At 40.0% G+C, this 24,285-nt stretch overlaps 1 protein-coding gene across 1 annotated transcript; it reads right to left on the bottom strand.

The window, feature by feature from the left end:
* HINT3 (histidine triad nucleotide binding protein 3) lies at window positions 1-24,204 on the bottom strand. The gene is made up of 5 exons (XM_072833131.1): window positions 23,923-24,204; window positions 15,546-15,663; window positions 6,928-6,997; window positions 4,528-4,654; window positions 1-2,234 (listed from the first exon to the last, which is right to left on the bottom strand). Exons 1-5 carry the CDS (start codon window positions 24,121-24,123, stop codon window positions 2,202-2,204), a joined length of 549 nt encoding a protein of 182 aa, XP_072689232.1. The 5' UTR covers window positions 24,124-24,204; the 3' UTR covers window positions 1-2,201.
* Between the last annotated feature and the right edge of the window lie 81 nt (window positions 24,205-24,285).

Raw genomic sequence — 24,285 nt, 5'->3', positions numbered from 1 at the left:
TTGACACAGTATTTTTCCATATTTATTTAGCTTTCTTTTAGCTAAGTAAGCACAGTTTGAAACAGCTCACTAATCATTTTACAATTCTGCAATTACAAACAATATCATAACATGCATGAATAATGCTCTTGATATTACTTTAAACATTTTAAAGATAAGTTATGAGTTAGTTTTGTGTTGAGTTAATGTATAGCTACTGAGTTACTAAATAACTACTGAAAAAGCTGAGTGAATTTTAATTGTAGTAACAGAGAAGGAAAACTTAACTATGACAGAGTATAAACCTATATAAATCAGTTGGCTAATCATATTTTTGAAGAAGTCCATAAGGCATTTGAGAATTTCTTAAGTATCTTATGTGTTATTATCATAATAGTGTCATTTTTATCATTGCAAGTTCACATAGTACAATATGTTGTGTATACACAAAATTCCTTTTCTGCAGCTGGTCGTTTGATTTCTGCAAACTTGTAATTGCTAATCTGTGTTGGTAGAACAAAGCAGAGCTGAAAAGCTTGGAAATCTAATTTTGAGAGCCCATAGCCCCTACCTTCCACATGTCGTTTGATTTCTGCAAACTTGTAACTGCTAATCTGTGTTGGTAGAACAAAGCAGCGCTGAAAAGCTTGGAAATCTAATTTTGAGAGCCCATAGCCCCTACCTTCCACATGGAATGTGAACATTCACTTCAATTGTAAAGTAAATAATAACAGAGCAAGAATTCAGGAAAAGTACATGTGGGTCCCTTAGCCTAAACGTCCATTGTCTACCTGCCTACCACTGTGTCTTAAATATTGTTATACTGCCATCTGCTCTCAAAATTGTATTCCTTTCCACAGCCTCTTCTGTGGGCATGAGAGCACTTGACACACTAAACTATACTGACTCGTTTCATCTGACCCTTGTATTAGCATTTAAAAACAGGCTGTCCTTTCTCACCTGTATATCCTAATCCTCAAAATGTTAAATACTCTGCAAATGTTTGTTAAATGAATGAGTATTTATTTCAGATGTTGTAACTAAATATCCCAGATGTTGTCATTAAACATTGTACTATTTCATTACTTCAAACTATGCTTAATATCAATATCATGCCAATAATAAGCAAGAAAATGAATCATCTCAGCCTATTCTAACATCAATACTTTAGTCCTCGTGTTCACTTATATTCATGAACTGGCACAGTGAAGTATTAGCTATCACTACCTTACTCTTCACTCACATTCACTGTTGTGACCACAGATCAGAACAAAACCTAAAGAAGCATGTCTCACGAAATGATGTATCAGTAATGCTAACACTGAGCTATTAAAATAAATTTTCTCATCCAAGCTTATCTATTTGTACTTTCAAAGCAAGATTATTTCATGATAAAAGCTAGGCCTAATCACTTTTTAATTCTACTTTTCCTTTGGTACAATAAACAAACCATGAAACAACAATTTCTACCAGTTTTTAATACATTAGTATAACTATTTCATGTTTCTTCCCCATTCACGTCCTTACAGGTAAACTGCCAGTATACTGAATTCTCTTGGATAACCAAATTGATTGTTCTTGTAAGCTCACCATTAAAAATTACTTAATGTATATCACATAGCTTTCAGGAACAATTTATTAACAAAAATGTTAGGCTTCAAGAAGTGAAAATCAGTGTCTGAAATCGGGAGTAAAAAATTACACACATACAATTCTTTCCTTCAACAAGAACAGAAATCACTATGTAGTATGGTACTCTTCATTTTGAAATTTTGTGTGTACAATTATATAACTGTCAAGAAATGGTTAATCCCCTTTTCTCCTTTGTAATAATAAAGGCTCCAACAAAATACTTTCCATACCAGTTTATTCTTCATAAATAAATCACTATTATAATAGACTATTGAGAATGAAAATGTTCGAACTGTTTGTAAAAAAATAGCCCTTCCTGATTAATGGAATTTGTTTTAATGGGATTTTATCCATGGTATCTTAAACCTTAAACAAGTAACCATTAAAATAAAAAAGTCAATGACAGAGTATCCAAGTAACTGTATCACAGATCTCAGGAAACAAACATTCAGAAAAGATTTAAGGCTAGCAGCCAGTAATAGCCTCTCATAAAACCCAACAAACCTTACAATTATAATTAGACTTCAAAGGGACCAAAATATTAGTTTATGTTGAGCCAAGATTAGGAAAATCTTCCACTGTTGACATTTTCATGTTCTTAGTTTTTCAATCAAACAATCAGCCTGTAATTTTGAAAACACAACATATTTTTTTAGATTCTAGTTATTACAGCCTATATAAAATAATTCTACTGGCATCCCTATTATAGTAAGTCACAGCAGAAGCGCTGGATAGTACATATTCTGTTCCTAAGTCTATCTTCTAAAAAATGTCTCAATATAATAGTCTTATAATCTATAGTAAAGGTATTCCACACTGTATATAAATAGGTTGATTTTTATCCATATTGCATATTCATTAAAAAACTTTAATAAGAAAAAGAAAATAAATACAATATTAACATTTTAAAAAGTAAACTACATGTGGAGGGACCTTAAATACATATTACTAAGTGAAAGAAGCCAATCTGAAAAGACTACATACTGTATGGTTACAACCATATGACATTCTGGAAAAGGTAAAGCTGTGAAGGCATTAAAGAGATCAGTGGTTACCAGGAATCAAGGGAGAGGGAGAGATGAACAGGTACAGCACTGAGGATCTTATTATACTATCATGTTGGATACATGTTACTACACATTTGTTCAAACTCATAAAAGATACAATACCAACAATAAACCCTAATGTAAATTATGAACTTTGGGTAAAGATGATTATGTCACTGTAATTTCATGGATTATAACAAATGTATCCCTGTGATGTAGGATGTCCATAGTGGGAGACTGTGAGTATATGGAGGACAGAGGGTATATGGGAACTCTCTGTATTTTCCATTCAGTCTTACTGTGTGAACCTAAAACTGCTCTAAAAAATAAAATCTATTTAAAAAATTTAAAAGTAAACCAAAGCATTCTGGTTATTATTTCAAAAAAACCTCTTATATATCTGAAACATCATTTAAGATATTTTGAAATCAATTATCTTTATCTTGATTTTTTTCAAAGTCTCATAATATATGCTGACAGATCTAAGGAGAGTGCAGATTCAAGATGAACCATTAACAGATCTTATAATTTTTTCATTTTTTTCTAACTAAAAAGTCATGTAAGGAAATATAGTTAAAAACATTTCAAAAATTCAATTTAATTACTTTATTATAAAAGCATGGAGCATATAAAAAATTAGAAATACAAATAAAGAAAAAAATCCTTTTAACCACACAGATTTTTTAAAGAGATCACACCATCTCTTATCAAATATTCTATTAATTTTTGTTTCAAAAACACACACACACAAATATCTTAAATTATTTTTAAGTTAAATATAATCACCAGGGATAATAAGCTTGAAATATGAAGTTTCTAGAAATTACACTCGTTAGTTTCTTGGGTACCATGGCTATAATAATAATATGCATTGAGAGCAATTATTTAATTTGTACTTCAGTGCTTGTTTAACTACAGCAATTACAGGTCTCCTTACCATCACGGACACACAGCACCTGGTAAATTACTAGTCCAGTGGCCCTGGAAGGACATCACTCTATAACTAACGCTGGACTGTCAGGCAACAGGCCCATAATCAGCTTGAATTCTAGTCTACTTTTGCCCCAGAAAAGCAGAAATCTGCCATTTTTTTTTAGCTCAATGGCTTGAACCTCAGATCTGACCATTGATGCTACCAGGGCAGCCTTTACTCAAAATTACAACAATTCAATTTCTACCATAATGTTGGTGATGATAACAGAGGCAGCCGGTAGTATTTTTTTTTATTTTTATTTATTTATGATAGTCACACAGAGAGAGAGAGAGAGAGGCAGAGACACAGGCAGAGGGAGAAGCAGGCTCCATGCACCGGGAGCCCGACGTGGGACTCGATCCTGGGTCTCCAGGATCGTGCCCTGGGCCAAAGGCAGGCGCCAAACCGCTGCGCCACCCAGGGATCCCCCAGCCGGTAGTATTTACTAGTACTTACTATTTGCAAGGTATAGTTTTAAGTGCTTTATATGTAAATTATTTTATTGATCCTCTTAGCAACCCTACAGGTGGGCAGTATTCCTTCTACACAGGTAATAGATAAAGAACTTGGGCCATAAAACATTTAAGTAACTTGCACATGGGACATCACGTAAAGAATGGAGCCACAGTTTCAATCCAGATTGGACCCTGGGTGCTGAACTGTTCTGGCAATGGAGACTTAGCCATAGCTTCTCTTCCTACAGATCTGATAACCTGGAGGATCTCTTATATTAAAAATATTACTTTGGATATGCGTGAGCAGAACATTAAGAGAGAGATCAAGAGGATGAGGGTTGTTAAGTGCCTACTGTTGCCAAGAAAAGAAGAACTACAAAAAAAAAAAAAAAGGACAAATACTTTAAGTATTTGTGTATGCTGCTACTATAATAATACTTACTGTGATAAACCAATAGGAATTCACTCTATAAACCAACTTTGATAAGAAGCCAAGTTGATCAACAGGCGCCAGAACGTGAAGGTGCAAGTGAGAAATGGAGCAGAATGGAGGCATATGGAAACCCATTCTAAAACAGAAAGGTAAGAGATACTTGGCAAGGCAGTTCTACAACAATTTAAAGCTATTTTTTTATGTCAAAACACATTAATATTAAGATACCCCAAACAGGTTACCTACGGTAGACTGACTGCCACTCGAACATCTCTTTTACTGCTTTCTTTATACATTTCCCAATAGTCAAACACTTCCTCCTCTCTTTGTGCTGAAGTTCACAGTAACAAAATCTTCATCAAGGAAGGGCTTAAGAGCATATTATGTCTCAGTAAAACCTTTATGAATTCTGAGTTTGCATTATGTTTTATCACCTCGGCGCATAACAATTTTAATGTTTAATTCTCGTAAGATACGACTCTGCAATGAATCTTTTAAAAAATTACAGGGCACTCCTGGGATCTTTAACTTTTAGACTGCACAGCTGAGTCATGAAGTTGTTTGTTGTGTACTACGTTTGGTATAAATTCCACCCTTTTCTTTAAAAAAAAAAATTTACAGGACACTCAAGGGTTCCCTTATTCTAAGACATAGCCACCTCCTTTCAGAAAGTAGTCATTTCCTTATCAACCCATCTTCTAGTGGTTAGGCTAATTAGGTTAATTATATCATTATTTGAAAAACTTTTATCATCACTCAAGTTTCTTGTTTAATAAAGAAAATAAGTTAGATGAGAATTATTCATAATTATCTGTTTTATAAAACACTTACAAAAGAATTCCTTTGACTACTAACAAATTTCTACCAAGAAATTTTTTAATATGTTCTATCTCTTAAAAATCAGCTTACAGTTATTAAGTCCCCTTAGAATTTCTGAGTGGAGCAAGGTGCACTTGTAGTAATAATCCAAGCCTACAAATTTCTGTCTGCTGAAACTAGAAGTGAGTCTCAATTAAAAAAAAAAAAAAAAAGACAACAGTGGGAGTGTAGGAGGAAGGCAAAGAAGTGGTATATTGCATCAACACAGGATTGACGATGGAAAGTCATAAACACAACACACATGGAAAAGCTTCCACAACTACCTAGAAAAGATAGACTGGGTTCTCCCTCTGTGTAATACAGAATCAAGTAATCTAAAAGCTAGAAGCAACTGAAGGGTTCATTCAACTCTTTCACTTCAAAGATGGGGAAGCCAAGATCCAAAAAGTAGGAGACTTCCCAAAGTTGCAAAGTCAAGCAGTGGTAGAGTGAGGATTGAGACTCAGTCCAATGTTCATTCTTCTAAGAAGCATTCCTATGACTGGGAAGGGAATGTGCTGCTCTTTGGCCATAGGGTCTCAAATACCATCTGTTCCTTGTCATTATCACCCTTCAATAATGCTTGATAGTTTTCAGAGGATTTTCTTCTTCTTCTTCTTCTTCTTCTTCTTCTTCTTCTTCTTCTTCTTCTTCTTTTTTAAGATTTTATTTATTTATTCGTGGGAGACAGAGAGAGAGAGGCAGAGATACAGGCAGAGGGAGAAGCAGACTCCATGCAGGGAGCCCAATGCGGGACTCTATCCCAGGACCCCAGGATCACGACCTCAGCCAAAAGGTGCTCAACAGCTGAACCACCCAGGCGTCCCAGTTTCCAGAGGATTTTCACACCCACAATCTTATTTTAACCTATAAGTATGCAGAGGAGGTATTATCTTGGAGATGTTAAATGTCTCAACTAGCACAGCCAGTTATGAGCACAGTACACAGCAAATAGCATGGGTAACGTTAGAATCCAGGTCTCTTTGAATTCCAGTTCAGATGTTAGAAGTAATCTCCTTTGGTTACACAAGGCAAAGCCAGAAGTGTTTTAAAAACCTACTATTTAGATTAAGTAAAATAGTTGCCACATTGACCATTATATGCTTTTTGCTCAAACTTTGGTGAATGCCCAAGATCAGTTCTGCAGGCAACAAATTCAAGTTAATTTCATACTTGAAGTATAATAATATATTTTAAAATCACATAAAATAAAATATTTTCTAAAGAAATTCAATTTACACACAGTTTTTTAAGAAATGCACATGTTGAACAAAGAAAGGTGGAGGTGGACTTGTAACTATTTTACTTACCTGCTGTTTAAATATACTTGTCTGCCCAAACTTCAAGAGGTGATTATTAGATGCTAAGACAATGAGACATATTACCCTATGAGAGTAATAAGATTTATTAAATTTATACTACCAATGAACAATGTATGCTCATTTTCAGGAAAACTGCATGTCTGCCACCTCTACTTTTATTTCCCAGGAGGAAACAACGTTTCAGAAAAACCAGCTGCATATATTGGTTTCTATCTGGAAGTATACATACCTTGCATTTTTGAAGTCAGTGAAATTATTCCTTTCAAGAATGGTTTTCCCAACAGCTACCATGCTCTCAACTATAAAACAGGAAAGAAACTACATTACACTGTAGTAGAAGACATTACTAAATTGTAATGAATTTTAACTCTTCTGATCTAGTCAAAGTTGTATCCGATAGGTAAATGTTTAAAGACCTGTTTAATAGGTCTAAGTTACTGAGAAGTTTGCTCATTAACATGACAGGAAGATTCCACCTACCACAAAGTACGATGTATAGGCTGACTTTGAATAGCTGTTGAGGAGCGCGATCAAGGGACTACACCTAGGACATCTGATCCTACTGAGGTCTACCTCTGATCATAAGGAGACAAAGTAATAAGCAAGTATGTCAGAATTAAGAAGAGAGACAGGAAAGACAAGAAATTTGTCTTTCAGCCCAAACGAGGATATGATAGGCTTTTATGTCAGCCTACTTTAATTAGCTAAATGTTCGTATAATTGTTTTGGCTTCTGAATTCTATCTGCTTTAGCGTCTCTACTGTCTTGGTGCTTTATGGTCTTTGGATAGGATTATGCTTTCCCATGAGAGAAATTTTGGTAAACCTGCAATCTCTAAAGCACAATGTCAAACTTTATACTTCTTTTGTTTCTGAATGGTGTAACCAAGTATTTGGAAGGGGGAAGAAATGAGAGAATCTACAGAGGGTGCTTGTATTAAAAGACACTCATAAAATTGTTGCTAATGTTTACTTCTCTAAGTCAGGGTTGAGCCAGGAGGACAATACCATATCATCTAAAAAAAAAAAAAAGGTTACTTCAAGCAAGACTGTATCTTGTTTTCTTTTAAAATACTCCCAAGATCCCAGACATGGGGGAAAAGAATGTTCTCTCTTTTAACTTCTTTAAAAGACATATGACTGCTTAAAGCAATAATTTTAACAGTACCATATTATAAAGTATGCAGGTGTAATATATATGACAACAATAACACAAAGTTTCTCACATTTCTCATGAACTGATAAAATGTGAATTCTCATTATATTATTATAATTACACGAGTATTTTAATCTCTCTCGAGCAACCATTTTAAAAAGCGTGAAGAGGAATACATAAAAAAGCAAGAAATAAATTAAGAGTAGAATAACAAAAAATATATTTGACCACAAAAAGGCAGGAAAGAAACAGCAATAACAACAAAAAATGGGACAAACAGAAAACAAATGGCAAGATAGTACACCTAAATCAAACTGCATCAATAGTTATTAAACATTTATGAACTAAACACTCCAATTAAAAGTCAAAGATTTTCATACTACATTTAAAAAATAATAATACAGGGATCCCTGGGTGGCGCAGCGGTTTGGCGCCTGCCTTTGGCCCAGGGCACGATCCTGGAGACCCGGGATCGAATCCCACGTCGGGCTCCGGGTGCATGGAGCCTGCTTCTCCCTCTGCCTGTGTCTCTGCCTCTCTCTCTCTCTCTGTGACTATCATAAATAAATAAAAATTAAAAAAAATAATAAAAATAAAAATAAATAAATACAAAATAAAAAATAATAATACAAAAGCGAAACCAAGAGAGGAGGCAGGATGGCAGAAGGACAGGGGGGTCCTCTTTCATCTGGTCCCCCCAAATTTAGCCAGATAACTATCAAACCATCCGGAACACCTATGAATTCAGCCTGAGATGTAAGGAAGGCTGGAACTCCACAAATAGAAAAGTGACCACTTCTTGCAAGGTAGGAGTAGAGAAGAGAAACGGGGCGGGGGGGAGGGGGATATATCAAAGATAAACTGCGGGGGGTGGGGGGGCGGAGGCGGAAGACTGCAAGCTGGCTGCAGGACAGTGATACAGCCCTGGAGCTCAAAACCAGGACCTTTAGAAACCTGCTCCTGTGAGACACTTCCCTGCCTGGAAGGTGCTCAGTGGGGGAAGCGGGGCCAACTCGCAGGAGGGACAGTGGGGTCTCAATATTCCCAGAGGAACAGGAGGAACAGGAGTGCCCAAGCCAGCAGAGTTCCCAAGCACTGGCGCAGGGAAATGGGTTTAGGTTAGCGAGCTTGGAAGAAGGCTCAGCATGTTGCGTCATTAACCACAAACCGGGGACAGGAGACTGCTCTCTGTGCTGGGTCCCTGCAAAGGACTAGAATGCAGCAACCCTCTGCTTCCATCTGGGAGGGGTGGAGCAGGTGTGGGCACAACCAGGCAAAACCTCTCCGGCAGGAGTCCTGAAAATTGCACAACCAGTGTCTCCACCCCTCCCTGCCCCTGGGAAGGATCTGAGTGGGTGGGCACTGTAGGAGTCTGCCGTTTGGCACACGCTGGGATCTCCTGGCTCTGGAACTGGAGATCTAGTTTCAGTTTTTTATCCCCCTTTCGTCGAACAAAGACCTCACAGGGCAAACAGCTCACACTGAGCCTGGCCACCTGGCAAGGAGCAGTACAACTGAACCCAGGCATAGACACCTAAGAAACAGCGCAGTAGGCCTCTCCCCCAGGAGACCCCCAGAAAGACCAGGGGAACAGCAAGTTTACTGACCAAGCAGCACTGGAAAGCTCCAGGACTAGGGGAAAACAGTATACAGAACTTGAGGGGTTTTTTCCTTATGATTTGTTTATCTTTTAGGTTAAAATTTTCCAATATTCTTTCTTTTTTCCCATCTTAACTATAATATCTTATCAACTCTTCATTTTTAAGATTTTTCTTTTTTAACTTTCATATTTTACAATTCTATGTTTTTTTTATACAATTACATGTTATTGATATATTCTTCATTTTTGGCTTTCTTTCACCATATTCAATTTTATGTCTGTGTGTAAATATATATATATATATATATATATATATATATATATATATATATATATATATATATATGGTTTTTTTAATATAATTTTGGAATTTAGTACCTTCTAACATACAGACCAAAAAAACATTCAGAACCAAGTGGAGCATTGTTTTGGTCTGCTCTGTGAGATTATAATCTCTTTCTTTCACCATCTCCCCCGCCCCACACACACACGTTTTTTTCTTTTTCTTTGTCTTTTATCTTTTATTTTCTGATCCCTGACCTCTTCAGAATTGTCTAGTGAGTATTTTGGTTGGGTTGTGGTTGATATTTTTGACTCTGCTCATTTGTACAGCCATTCTGCATTGGACAAAATGACCAGAAGGAAGAATTTACCACAAAAGAAAAAAAACAGAGGTAACGTTCTCTGCCATTGATCTAATGGATATGGATTTAAGTAAAATGTTGGGAGAGAGAATTCAGAATTACAATTATAAAGTTACTAGTTGGATTTGGAAAAAAGCATAAAAGATTCTAGAGAATGTCTTACTGAAGAAATAAGATTTAATCAGGCAGAAATTAAAAATACTCTGAGATACAGTCTAAACTGGATGTTCTTAACAGTTAGGGTAAATGCAGCAGAAGAGAAAGTAAGTGACATAGAAGACAAGTTGATGGAAAGGAAGGAAGCTGAGGAAAAGAGAGAAAAACAACTAAGAGCCCACAAGGAGAGGCTCCGAGAATTAAGTAATAGTTTGAAAAAAATCCATTTTTATTGGGATTCCAGAGGGTATGGAGAGAGAGAGACAACCAGAAGGTATTTATGAACAAATCATAGCTGAGAACTTCCCTAGATAAGGGAACAGGCATTCATATCCAAGAAATAGAGAGGACCTCTCCCAAAATCAACAAAAACTGATCGACACCCCAACGTATTAATAGTGAAGCTTGCAAATTTCAGAAATAAAGAGAAAATCCTAAAAGCAGCTCAAGACAAGAGATTCCTAACATATAGGGGGGAAAATACTAGATTAACAGCAGACTTATCCACAGAGACCTGGCAGGCCAGAAAGGGCTGGCATGATACATCAGGCTCCTAAATGAGAAAAACATGCAGCCGAGAATACTTTATCCAGCAAGGCTGTCATTCAGAATAGAAGGAGAGATAAGAAGCTTCCAGGAGACAGAAACTGAAAGAGTATGTGACTATCAAACCAGCCCTTCAAGAAATATTAAGGGGGATCCTGTGAACAAAGAGAAAGCCCAAAAAACAGAGGCAATCTGCAGAAATACAGACTGTACAGGTAATATAATGGCACTAAATTCGTATCTTTCAATAGTTACTCTGAACATGAATGGGCTAAATGCTCCAGTCAAAAGACACAGGATATCAGACAGGATAAAAAAGCAAGACCCATGTATATGCTGTCTGCAAGAGACTCATTTTAGATCTAAGGACACCTCCAGACTAAAAATGAAGGAGTGGAGAACCACTTACCATGCAAACAGACCTCAAAAGAAAGCTGGGGTAGTAATCTTCATACCAATAAATTACATTTTAAACCAAAGGCTTTGATAAGAGATGAAGATGGACACTATATCATGCTGAAAGGTTCTATACAACAAGAAAAACCTAACAATTAAGAATATTTATGCCTCTAATGTGGGAACAGCCAATTATATCAACCAGTTAATAACCAAAGTAAAGAAACACATAGATAATAAATTAATAGTAGAAGACCTCATCACTCCACTCTCAGCAAAGAACAGATCTTCTAAGCAGATCAACAATGAAACAAGGGTTTTCAATGACACACTGGGCCAGATGGACTTCATGGATATATACAGAACATTCCATCCTAAAGCAGCAGAATATACATTCTTCTCAAGTGCACATGGAACTTTCTCTAGAATAGACCACATACTGGGTCACAAATCAGGTCTCAACCAATACCAACAGACTGGGATTATTCCCTGCATATTTTCAGACCATGATGCTTTGAAACTAGAACTCAATCACAAGAAGAAATTTGGAAGGAACTTAAACACTTGGAGGTTAAAGAGTATTTCACTAAAACATGAATGGGTCTACCAGAAAATTTGAAAACAAAAAGATTCATGCAAACCGAAGAAAATGAAGGCACAGCTGTTCAAAATCTCTGGGATATAGCAAAGGCGTCCTAAGAGGGAAGTACATTTCAATCCAAGCCCCTCTCAAAAAAATTGGAAAAATCTCAAATACACAAGCTAACCTTACAACTAAAGGAACTGGAGAAAGAAGAGTAAATAAAGCTTAAATCAAGCAGGAAAAGAGAAATGAGAAAGATTAGAGCAGAATTCATTGAAATAGAAACCAGAAGAACAGTAGAACAGATCAACAAAACCAGGAGCTAGTACTTTGAAAGACTTGTTAATAAGATAGATAAACCCCTAGCCAGACTTATTGAAAAGAAAAAAGACTCAAATTTAAAAAATCATGAATGAAACCAACAACACCAAGAAAATACAAATGATTTTATGAACATATTACGAGCAACTCTATGCCAACAAATCAGGCAACACCAAGAAAATACAAATGATTTTATGAACATATTACGAACAACTCTATGCCAACAAATCAGGCAATCTGGAAGAAATGGATGCATCCCTGGAAACCTATAAATTACCTAAACTGAAACAGGAAGAAATAGAAAATCTGAACAGACCAATAACCAGCAAGGAAATTGAACCGGCCATCAAAAACATTCCAAGACACAAAAGTCCAGGACCAGATGGCTTCCCAGGGGAAATCTACCAAACATTTAAAGAAGAAATAATACCTATTCTACTAACGCTGTTTCAAAAGGTAGAATGGAAAGAAAACTTCCAAACTCATTCTATGAAGCCAGCATTATCTTGATCCCAAAACCAGACAAAGACCCTATCAAGGAGAATTACTGACCAATATCCCTGATGATCATGGATGTCAAAATATTCACCAAGATACTAGCCAATAGGAACCAAAAGTACATTAAAAGGATTACTCACCACGACCAAGTGGGATTTATCTCTAGGATGCGAGAGTGGTTCAACATTTGTAAATCATCAGGGTGATAGATCACATTAACAAAAGAAAAGATAGGGGATCTCTGGGTGGCTCAGTGGTTTGGCACCTGCCTTCGGCCCAGGGTGTGATCTTGGAGTCCTGGGATCGAGTCCCATGTCGGGCTCCCTGCATGGAGCCTGCTTCTCCCTCTGCCTGTGTCTCTGCCTCTCTCTCTCTGGGTCTCTCATGAATAAATAAATAAAGTCTTTAAAAAATAAAAATAAAGAAAGAAAAGATAAGAACCACATGATCCTCTCAATTGATGCCGAGAAAGCATTTGGCAAATACAGCATTCTTTCCTGATTAAAACTCTTCAAACTGTAGGGATAGAGGGAACATATCTCAATATCATAAAAGCCATCTATGAAAAGCCTCCAATGAATATCATTCTCAATGGGGAGAGCTTTGCCCCTAAGGTCAGGAACATGACAGGGATGCCCACTCTCACCATTGTTGCTTAACATAGTACTAGAAGTCCTAGCCTCAGCAATCAGACAACAAAAATAAATAAAAGGCATTCAAATTGGCAAAGAAGTCAAACTCTCACTCTTTTTTTTTTTCAAACTCTTACTCTTAACAGATGACATGATACTGTATAGGGAAAACTCAAAAAAATCCACCCCAAAACTGCTAGAACTTGTACAACAATTCGGCAGTGTGGCAGGATACAAAATCAATGCACAGAAATAAGTTGCATTTCTATATACTAAAAATGAGACTGAAGAAAAAAGAAATTAAGGAATCAATCCAATTTACAGTTGCACCCCAAAGCATAAAATACCTAGGAATAAACCTAACTAAAGAAGTAAAGGATCTGTACTCTAAAAGCTACAGAACATTTATGACAGAAATTGAGGAAGACACGAAGAGACACAAAAACATTCCATGCTCATGGACTGAAGAATATATATTGTGAAACTGTCTATGCTACCCAGGGCAATTTACACATTCAATGCAATCTCTATCAAAATACCATGGACTTTCTTCGCAGAGTTGGAACAATCTTAAGATTTGTAGAGAGTCAGAAAAGACCCTGAATTGCCAGAGGAATGTTGAAAAAGAAAACCAATGCTAGGGGCATCACAATGCCGGATTTCACATTGTACTACAAAGCTGTGATCATCAACAGTGTGGTACTGGCACAAAAACAGACACATAGATCAACGGAACAGAATAGAGAATACAGAAGTGGACCTTCAGCTCTATGGCAAACTGATCTTCGACAAAGCAACAAAGAATATCCAATGGAAAAAGGACAGTCTCTTCAATAAATGGTGTTAGGAAAACTGGACAGCTACATGCAGAAGAATGAAACTAGATCACTCTCTTACACCACACACAAAGATAAAATGGTTGAAGGATCTAAATGTGAGACAAGAATCCATCAAAATCCTAAAGGAGAACATAGGGAACAACAATTTTAAACTTGGCTATGGCAACTTCTTGCAAGACACATCTATGAAGGCAAGGGAAACAAAAGCAGAAAATGAACTATTGGGACTTCATCAAGATAAAAATCTTCTGCACAGCAAACGGAACTGTCAACAAAACTAAAAGACAACCTACAATATGGGAGAAAATATTTGCAAATGACATATCATCAGATAGAGGGCCAATATCTAAGATCCATAAAGAATTTTTCAAACTCAACACCCAAGAAACAAACAATCCAGTCAAGAAATGGGCAGAAGACATGAACAGACATTTCTCCAAAAAAGACCTGCACATGGCCAACAAGCACATGAAAAAATGCTCCACATCACTTGTCATCAGAGAAATACAAATCAAAACCACAATGATCCACCAGTGAGAATGGCTAAATTAACAAGACAGGAAACAATAAATGTTGGCGAGGATGTGGAGAAAGGAGAATACTCTTGCACTGTTGGTGGGAATGCAAACTGGTGCAGCCACTCTGGAAAACTGTGTGGAAGTTCCTCAAAGAGTTAAAAATAGAGCTACCCTATAACCCAGCATTTGCACTACTGGGGATTTACCCCAAAGATACAAGGTGAGGGCAGCCCGGGTGGTGCAGCGGGATCGAGTTCCACGTCAGGCTCCCTGCATGGAGCCTGCTTCTCCCTCTGCCTGTGTCTCTGCACCTCTCTCTCTTTCTTTCTGTGTCTCTCATAAATAAATAAATAAAATCTTAAAAAAAAAAAAAAGAAAAAGAAATGACTTAGGAAATGCTAACTGGTAAGTCACAGAACTCATAAGTAGGAAAATGTAGGATAATCCTGTAAGAAACAAAACAAGATACAAAATCTTTTCAGAAGCTAAAAGGGCATCGCTAAAATCTCATAACTAAACTTCAGTGTTAGTTCATCTACACAAGAAACTTACAAGGCAGGCACCAATATGGTCTCATTTTTTTTTAGCACTTTCCATTTTCAGAGTCAAGGAAAGCCATCATTTAAAAAACAGAGAGACATTATCTTTTAGAGATCTTAAAGATTAAATAACACGATGTCTGGAATTTGCTTCAAATCCACTGTGGGAGGAGGTTAATAGATGAAAAAGACTGGCCAAAAGCTAATAAATGTGGAGTTGGGTAATGAAGACTTGGAGATAACACTATTTTCTTTATTTTTTGTAAATACTTGAAATTTTTCATAATAGAAGTTTCACAAAGTCACAATGCTCCTTTTTCATAATACCTGGCTAGACTTTTTCTTCTTGACTGTCACTGCTATCACTGTTGCCAATTCAGGATGAGATAGCCATGAAAAATACTGCCACCATCATCTTACCCAGTTCTATGTGATCTTTCTTTAGCTCTCTACAGTTTCCAAGATGCTTCTTTGGCACCACAAGATAATGATGAGGTGCTGCTGGTTTGATATCTTTGAAGCAAACGAGGTCTTCATTCTGAAGGAAAAATCATATCATTTGTTAGTGAATTTTTTAAAAAGAATTTCCTAATGCTGTTCTGGCATGTCTGAAATACCACAAATCTCAATATGATAGGAAAATCGTACTCCTGTTACATTTAAGCCCAGCTGGGCAATTTTGTGATTATGCATTAAGTTCATAGAGACCAGCTTTAGCGTCTTTCATGAGATGTTCATTTGTTACAGAAAATGAAGACTTACATAAAGCTAATTTCAGGAAAACAATTATCAATGAAGTTCATTCAAACTTCATTACCAAAGGGGCGCCTGGGTGGCACAGAGGGTTAAGTGTCCGACTCTTGGTTTTGAAATCAGGTCATGATTTCAGGGTCGTGATCACAGGGTTGTGAGATCAAGCTCCGTGTCCAGTTTCATACTCAGTGGGGAGTCTGCTTGAGATTCTCCCTCTCCCTCTGTCTCTCCCACTCCTGCCCTTTTTCTCACTCAAATAAATAAATCTTTAAACAGCAAAACAAACAAAACCAAAAGAAACTTCATTACCAACAATCCCAGAGGTTTTTTTTTTTATTTCGTTATATATTTCTCCATGTCTACCTAAGGGTTTTTTACTCTTTATAACTACTTTTAAAGGTTTGACTATAGAAACATAGCAAGATTGATAAATTCTTTTTCAGACTTAATTTTTTTCCAAAGTAGCATATTCCTCAATTATAATAGGAAAATCATCCAGCATCTTCATATCCAGAAATTACCATTTTAAACATTTTTATAGCAGTTATATACAAATACTTTATGTTTACAGCATTAAAAATCCTTTGAAATGCTGATAAAAACTCCAGTATTGTACTAAGTGTCCAATCCATTATATTAGTTTTCTGATTTGCATACTCCACATAGTCACATAAGGGAAAAAAAAAAATGAAAAAGGGAGTCTTTCAACTTACTGACATTTGAGTTTCAAACCTTTCCAAAAGGAAAATCAATATTCCCTAAATAAGCTTTTCCAATATTTTATATAAAAAATTATTCAATGACTAAAAGATATATGAAAAGATGCTCAACACCACTAATCATCAGAGAAATGCATATCTAACCACAGTGAGATGAAACTTCACACCAGTCCAATGGCTAATACTAAAAAGACAGGAAATATGTGTTGGGATGAATGTGGGAAAAAAGGAAGCCCTTGTGCACTGTTGATGGGAATACAAACTGGGGCAGCCACTGTGGAGACAGTAGGGAGGTTCCTCAAAAAATTAAAAACCGAAATACCATATGATCCACCAGTTCCACTACTGTGTATTTATTTACCAAAGAAAATGAAAACACTAATTCAAAAGATATATGTATGCACCCCTACATTTATTGCAGCACTACTTATAACAGCTAAGACATAGAAGCAACCTGGGAATCCATCAATAAATGAATGAATAAAGGAGATGTGACACATATACAATGAAATATTAGTCATAAAAGGATGAGATCTTGCCATCTGTGACAACATGGATGGACTAAAGCATATGACACTAAAAACAAACTGGTAGCTGTTAGAGGGAAGGTTGAGGGGTAAATAGGTGAAGGAAAACCAATGCATTTTAGTTAGCCTATGCCACCTATGATTGAATTAGATTTCCATTAAGCTTTCTAAAATATTGAAACTGGCCCTCTGATGTTACCCTCTCTCCTCTTTCTTCATTTTAAGAAAGACTTTCTCCTATTCCAAAGACACGATGACAAAAGATATAGCAACGATGCACGTACAAAGCTATCGTTTGCAGCATGACTTGTAATAGCAAGAAAAAAGAAAGAAAAAAGAAAAGAACCCAAGTGTCCATGATTCAATTAGAGGAGACTGGCTGAATATTATAGCGAGTCCATACAACGAAGTAATACGTAGCTATAAAAAGCAATGAGAAAGATCTTTAAATACTTAGGAAATCATTTCTGAAGTATACTTCGAAGTTAAAAAAAAAAAATAAAGCAAGGAACAGGAGAGTGGTTAGGCCATCTAACCACGAGGTTAACCACTGGGGGGAATTCAAATTACAAATATAAATAAACACATACGGATTCTCACAATGGAAGGAAAAACCAAAAATATATTTTTCAGTTTCTTGTGAGGGAAGAGGAACAGAGTAAAGACAAGAGAATGGATGCTAGACTTTACCAAATGTACTCAGCTTTATAAGTTGGACTGCAAAACATGAATACATAACATGCTTTTGAACTTAAAAAGAAAATGATCCCTAAAATTGAAAACAAACGGAAACAAATAAAATAAACCTAACTGTATGTCACATTGATAACATAGCTACACAAAGAACTTTCTTTTTTTGTAAAGATTTTTATTTATCTGAGACAGAGAGAGCTAGAGCCAACGAGAGAGAGCACACAGGAGGAGGGGCGGGCAGAGGGAGAGGGAAGAGGAGAAGCAGATTCCCCGCTGAGCCAGGAGCCCCAAGCAGAGCAGATCCCACCACCCAGGGACCACGACCTGAGCTGAAGGCAGATGCTTAACCAAGTGAGCCACCCAGATGCCCCCCAAAAAAGATATTTCAAGTGACTTTAAGACACAGAAATCTGACTATCTATCCCTAATGATATCCACTAAATGAGAACTTTCCATTTATGCTTTCAATACAGATCACAGGCAAGCTTCTGAAGCGTGGAACATGCCCTATTTATCCTTGAAATACAAGTGAATACCACATAGTAAACTTGAAAGATTGTTTAATAAATAAATGTAAATAAAAGATGTTTAAGTAGAAAGATAAAGCTACCAATGAATGCTCCCTCCTCTCCTCCTTAAAAAAAATGGTGTCATAGTTTTTACATCCTTTTCCAGTAACAGAGACAGACTTTCCATGATCTTTCAGTCTGTTCTTACAGAACCCCTCTTAAAGTCGGAATTATGGCCATTGTTTGATTTTAAGTGTTTCTCAGCCTTTTTCATTACCATACCTCTAAGGAAACTTTTCAGACTTTTTTTCCTAATTGCTCCACCCCCAAATATTTTAATACCACAGCCAAATTGTACATGTGTTTATATCCTATATGCTTACCTGTATTTTATATATGTAAATAATAAAAAAAAATTTTTGCCCATGTCCCTGTCCCAGGTAAGAACATCAATTTTTACCCCTTTTGAGAATGCATGGGTTAGACAAACAGCTAGCCTATGCTGACTTCATTATCAGCACTGAATCTAAGCATCTGGGCTAAACATTCATTAAACACAACAAATAAACTGTGGTGAACAGGGTAGATGGGCACTCAACTTCCATTTTAAATACTTCTATGTACTACAGAAATTTATTTATTTTTTATTGTATTTATTTACTCATGAGAGACAGAGAGAGAGAGAGAGAGAGGCAGAGACACAGGCAGAGGGAGAAGCAGGCTCCCTATAGGGAGCCTGATGTGGGATTTGATCCCAGGACCCCGGGGATCATGCCCTGGGCCAAAGGCAGATGCTCAACTGCTGGGCCACCCAGGTGTCCCTGAACTACAGAAATTTAAAAATCCAAAATCCCAGATGGAATTTAGATCTTGCCAACTAGATATATTTCAGACTTAGGTGCTTTGACAAGCTAACCTGAGAAAAAGCCATCTTTCCATGGCTTCCGCTAGTTCCAGCAGGCAAACATGGCCAGCTCTAAGACTACCGAGTTTCTTTTTTCTTTCTCCCCGCCCCCTATGCCAACATCTAGTCAATAGCATCACGTGAGTCAAGAGACAGGCATGAGACACCCATTGTTTTGGCGCCAGGGCCTACCGGTGTGGACATAGCACGCAGAGCGTAGCTCTTTAGTTGTGTTATCTTTCAAAGGGGAGTAGAAATATGGAGGTGCTACCAGCATTTGGTGCCCAGAAATGGGCTACATCCTCCAACAGGTGGAAGAGCCCTGCACAACAAAGCAGAATCCAACCCAAAATGCCAATAGTTCTCCCCCTGGGAACACCACTCAACGGTGGCGGTCACACTTCTTCCTCACCCCTGAGTCACCCCTACAGAGGCATCTTCCCTAAGTCTAGTTCCAAGGGCAGTCCCCAGGAACCACAGCTTCCTGCTGGGGCAGAAGAAACACGTCCTCAGTCTGCCAGTTGTCAGGTGAAGTGCTGCTCTGGATGTCACTTTTTTTTTTTTTTCCTAAGATTTTTATTTATTTAACGGGGAGGGAGGGAGTGAGGGAGGGAGGAAGAGAGAGAGAGAGAGAGATTGTGCAGGCACAAGCAGGGGGAGCAGCAGAGGGAAAGGGAGAAGCAGGCTCTCTCTCAGCTGCGGCTGCGCCAGGAGCCCAAAGCAGGGCTGGATCCCAGGACCTTGGGGTCATGACCCGAGCCGAAGGCAGGTGCTCAACCACTGAGCCACCCAGGTGCCCCTGGATGTCATTCTTGAAGGTTTTTCCTTGAGCCCTTGCAACAACCTTTTTTTAAAGCATATAATTCCCTATATTACATCAATTTCTGCTTTAAATAGCTAGTTTTTCTCTCTGCAGCTGACCCCCGACTGATATCTAAAGCAACATTTGAAAGAACATTTCAGTATCACACCATCTGACGTGTAGGGTGAATTTGATTAAAGAAGAGGGAGGACGTTAAAGTTAAACCAGTATTTCCTCAGCATGGCCTCAAGCAAGATAAAAATAAACATCTAGCCTGGTATTTCTCAACCATGTTTTCAGTCACCCCTCGAGGACGTTCTGAAGACTTTTTTCCCTGATTCCACTCTCATGGTATTTCGATATTGCAGATACACTCCTTACCTGTTTAGGTCTATCATGTTTGCCTTTGCCTCATACCATCCCCCCAAAATCAACTTTTTTCTCCCCACCCCGAGAATGCATGGCATAGTATTTGCTTAGTTTCAACTCTGCAGTATACAACAAAAATACGGTATACAGTTATGGAGCGAGGAATCTTCTCTGGCTTTTGCCAGAAAAGTTTCTTGGACTAAGCCCTATGATGCTAATAACTCCAATTATTCCAAATCAAATTTTCTCCTCTGTACTTAATTATGTCTACCCTACTTGGATATCAATCCAATAGTTTCTATTTATAAGAAACATATATGAATGAATATAAGGCTATAATATATATAGAGTTTTTACTAAATATTTATAATAAACATGAACAAATATAAAAATATACTATATATAATGCAAAATATACAAATTAAAGATTGGGTTCTCTTTTTAAAAAGATCTTTAACCTTTGATTAGTGAGCTCTTATATATTAAATCATCTTAGATTCAATATTTAAAAGATCTGCAACTTTTTGAGACACTGTTTACAAGATGTGCACCTTGCTTATGTTCTGTATTACACGGACTACAGCATACATTCATCCTGTGCCATCTATGTAGGGAGCACATTAGCTCCAAGTATGGACTGTGTCTAATTTCCTCTATAAAAATGTTCCAGGCTTTTCACATACTTCTCTCTGGGAACATTTTATTATTCATTTAAGAGAGAGCAAAAGTAGGTAGAGGGACAAGGAGACTCCCCACCGAGCAGGGAGCCCAACGTGGGGCTTGATCCCAGGTCTCCAGGACCATGACCCGGGGCCAAGGCAGGTGCCAGGCCAACTGGGCCACCCAGGCTGAGAATGTTCTTTAAAGAGAAAAAACCCTGACCTTTGGCCTGGAAAACATTGTGATAGACGTTTCAACCATCCCACCCCCTCTCGGTGACTAATTTTAGACAAAACTTTTTATACTACAAGTATATATTACTTACTCGTGTTCCTCAACACGGGTACTAGACTGTGCAACATTTAAATGCAGTTTGTAGGAATCTAAGGAATATTGAATTCTGTGAAGTAAAAAAAAAAAATTTTACTACTGGCTACCCTAATCTTCTATGTGGTGAGATAAGGAGTGGATGAAGAAGCAGAGCTAAAAAAAAAAAAAAAAAAAAAGAAGCAGAGCTCAGCGGTCTGTCCCAACTCCACGGATCAGTTCAGCAGAGGCCACTGTACTTTCCAGACCACCAAGGCATGTATTCTTCCTCCCTGTCAACTGTGTCCAGTCTTCACTCCTTCCCCCGATATTCAGCACAGATTTCAAGGTCTGTCACTTTAGGCCTCTCTCTAGCCATAAATCCTTACCTTTGTTCCACTGCGCTTACGGAACACCTACGGGGCCAGACCCCAACCATGGGTTGACCCATGGGTTCACCTTGTCTAAAACTAGGTGGCTGCTGCTGGAGAGGTAAGGGATCACACAGCTAAACAAAACACAGCGTGTGGTAGAAGTGATGTAGGAACAGGTTAGGGGCAGACAGGACTAGGCAGGGAAAGATCAGGGAAAGGCCCCAGGCTCAGGCTCCTACCCACTCCAAAGAAACAGAGAGAAGACTGTAAAAATAGAAAAGTAAGTCTGGTCTCCTAGCTCCAAATGTGAGGGAGTATCCCCCCTTTTAATGGCCACTAATCACAGAAATATGTCATTAAGGGGTTATCAATCGTCCCTGCTCACACCAAGAGGCACAAGAGTCTCAAGGCCACGGGCTACCTGACTAGGCTACAGAAATCCCAGATGTAGAGAAAGGTTAGGGAGGAGATGTTACCCTGAGAAGTAAACACCTTGTTTGGGCTCATGATACTTACAAGAACACCTCCTTGGCTATTATGACCTTAGGAGTCCCCCACCTGTCTTCTAAATATGCACCCTGATAGTGACACGGAATTTGCCAAGTTCCCTAGTCAGTTCCCTATAAAGGGCAGACCTACATGGCGCCAGGGGCAGCCCTGTGGGGAGGTCACCCCTGAGAGCTTCCTCTGCATCTCTGCTTAGTAGACTTCTACGGCTTGGCTCACTGTCCTGGGTCCGGGAGGTTCCTGCTTCCACTCAGGGAGACAAGCTCCGCCGCTTCAGGACCACCTCACTAAGCTCCGGGGACTTGCAGCCACCTGCTCCGCGTTCAGGCCACCCTTTAGCCTATGACATCTGAACAGCGACTATCCTTCCTCCTACTCAGCCGTGAATCTCCAACACTAGGTGCTTACGACAGATTCGAGTGCATCTGTTCCAACAAAGGAATTACGAATCACCAAAAAAAAACACAAAACTAAACTAAACAAAACAAAAAAGCCCAAAATCTTTGGAGCTGATCCTCTCCCAAAGCAATTTCTTTAAAGGCACGTAGAAGTGATAGAAGAAAATGTGTATCAGATTATCTGTTTTCAGTACTTAGTGCTCTGAAAAAGTGCGTCGGTGCCAACTGACACCACCTGTAGGACCTGCGCCCTTCCGTGGGGAGCAGTGCGACCTCTGCCCCAGTGCCCCCCGCCCAGCTTCACTGAGCCTAACCAAGGAGCCTCTACAAGGACGAGCTCCTCTCCAGCAGCTCTCTCCCCTGGGGCAGGGGCCTGTGCAGGATGTGAGGCCGGTCTGGGCGGCGGGGGTGGGCAGGCGGGGACCAAGCCCTCTAGAAAACAGGCCACAAATGCTATTTTCTGCCAAATACCTCCTACCTGCACACACAGGCCCAAGAGTTTGGCTTTATGGCTACATGGTGTCCCCACCCCACGCCCAACCCGCGCCCCAACCCGCACAGCAAGGATCCTGCAGAGACCCTCACCGCTGGGGGGCGGGGACGTCGGGGCCTGGGGACAGTCCCGCTCTGGGGGGAGGATGTGGGGGGGCAGTCCCGCTCATGGGGGGGAGAGGACGTGGGGGGGTTGGACGTCGGGGGGGGGCAGTCCCGCTCATGGGGGGAGAGGACATGGGGGGAGAGGACATGGGGGGGGACAGTCCCGCTCATGGGGGGAGGATATGGGGGGGCAGTCCCGCTCATGGGGGGGGTAGGACGTCGGGGGGAGGGACAGTCCCGCTCATGGGGGGAGAGGACATGGCGGGGAGGACGTCGGGGGGGACAGTCCCGCTCTGGGGGGAGGATATGGGGGGGGCAGTCCCGCTCATGGGGGGGGAGAGGACGTCGGGGGGGGCCGTCGGGGGGGGACAGTCCCGCTCATGGGGGGAGAGGACATGGGGGGGGACAGTCCCGCTCTGGGGAAGGATGTGGGGGGGCCCAGTCCCGCTCCCAGGGGACGGGGAGGACATGGGGGGGTTCAGTCCCGCCGGGGGGGGGAGGGGGAGGACGTCGGGGGGGGGGACAGTCCCGCTGCGGGGCGGGGGGGGGGTAGTACGTCAGGCCGGGGACAGTCCCGCTCCGAGCGGGGGAACGTCGGGCCGGGGACAGTCCCGCTCCGGGTCGCCGTGGGTCAGCAGCAGCAGCAGGCCCCCCCGCCCCCCCGCCGCCCGCCGCCCACCTCGCAGGGCAGCAGCTCGGTGCTGGGCTCCCGCCGGCCGGCGATGCGGCAGAACACGCACTTGCCGCCCTGCTCCTCCGCCCGCGACGACCTCGGGGCCACCTCGGCGGCCGGCAGGGAGGACTCCGCGGCGTCTGCGGCGGCCGCGGCCTGACAAGCCGGCCCCGACTCCGAGCCAGCGCGCTTCGACTCCTCCGCCATCGCCCCGCCGCGCCGAGCGCGTCCGCCGCCTGCACCTCGCGGTGTGACCTGGAGGCGTCGCCCGTCGCCCGCCGCTGCGAAGGACTGGGGGGGGGGGGGGAAGGGGTTGGGCGCATGCGCGGGCCCTGGGGGCGGGCCCTGGGGGCGGGCCCTGGGGGCGAC

Source organism: Canis lupus, chromosome 1, assembly GCF_048164855.1.
Source record: "Canis lupus baileyi chromosome 1, mCanLup2.hap1, whole genome shotgun sequence".
Lineage (NCBI taxonomy): Eukaryota > Metazoa > Chordata > Mammalia > Carnivora > Canidae > Canis > Canis lupus.
The sequence above is the reverse complement of the archived record's forward strand: the minus strand, read 5'-3'. Positions and strand labels throughout refer to the sequence as shown.

Bases quoted from the DNA above. Each gene is read 5' to 3' on its own strand.
- HINT3 (XM_072833131.1), bottom strand. From the start codon at position 24,123: ATGGCGGAGGAGTCGAAGCGCGCTGGCTCGGAGTCGGGGCCGGCTTGT. The intron at 6,998-15,545 runs GTAAGATGATGG...CCTGTTTTATAG, and splicing joins GAAAGATCACATAGAACTGG to TTGAGAGCATGGTAGCTGTT. The intron at 4,655-6,927 runs GTATGTATACTT...TTTCTGTTTTAG, and splicing joins ACTGACTTCAAAAATGCAAG to AATGGGTTTCCATATGCCTC.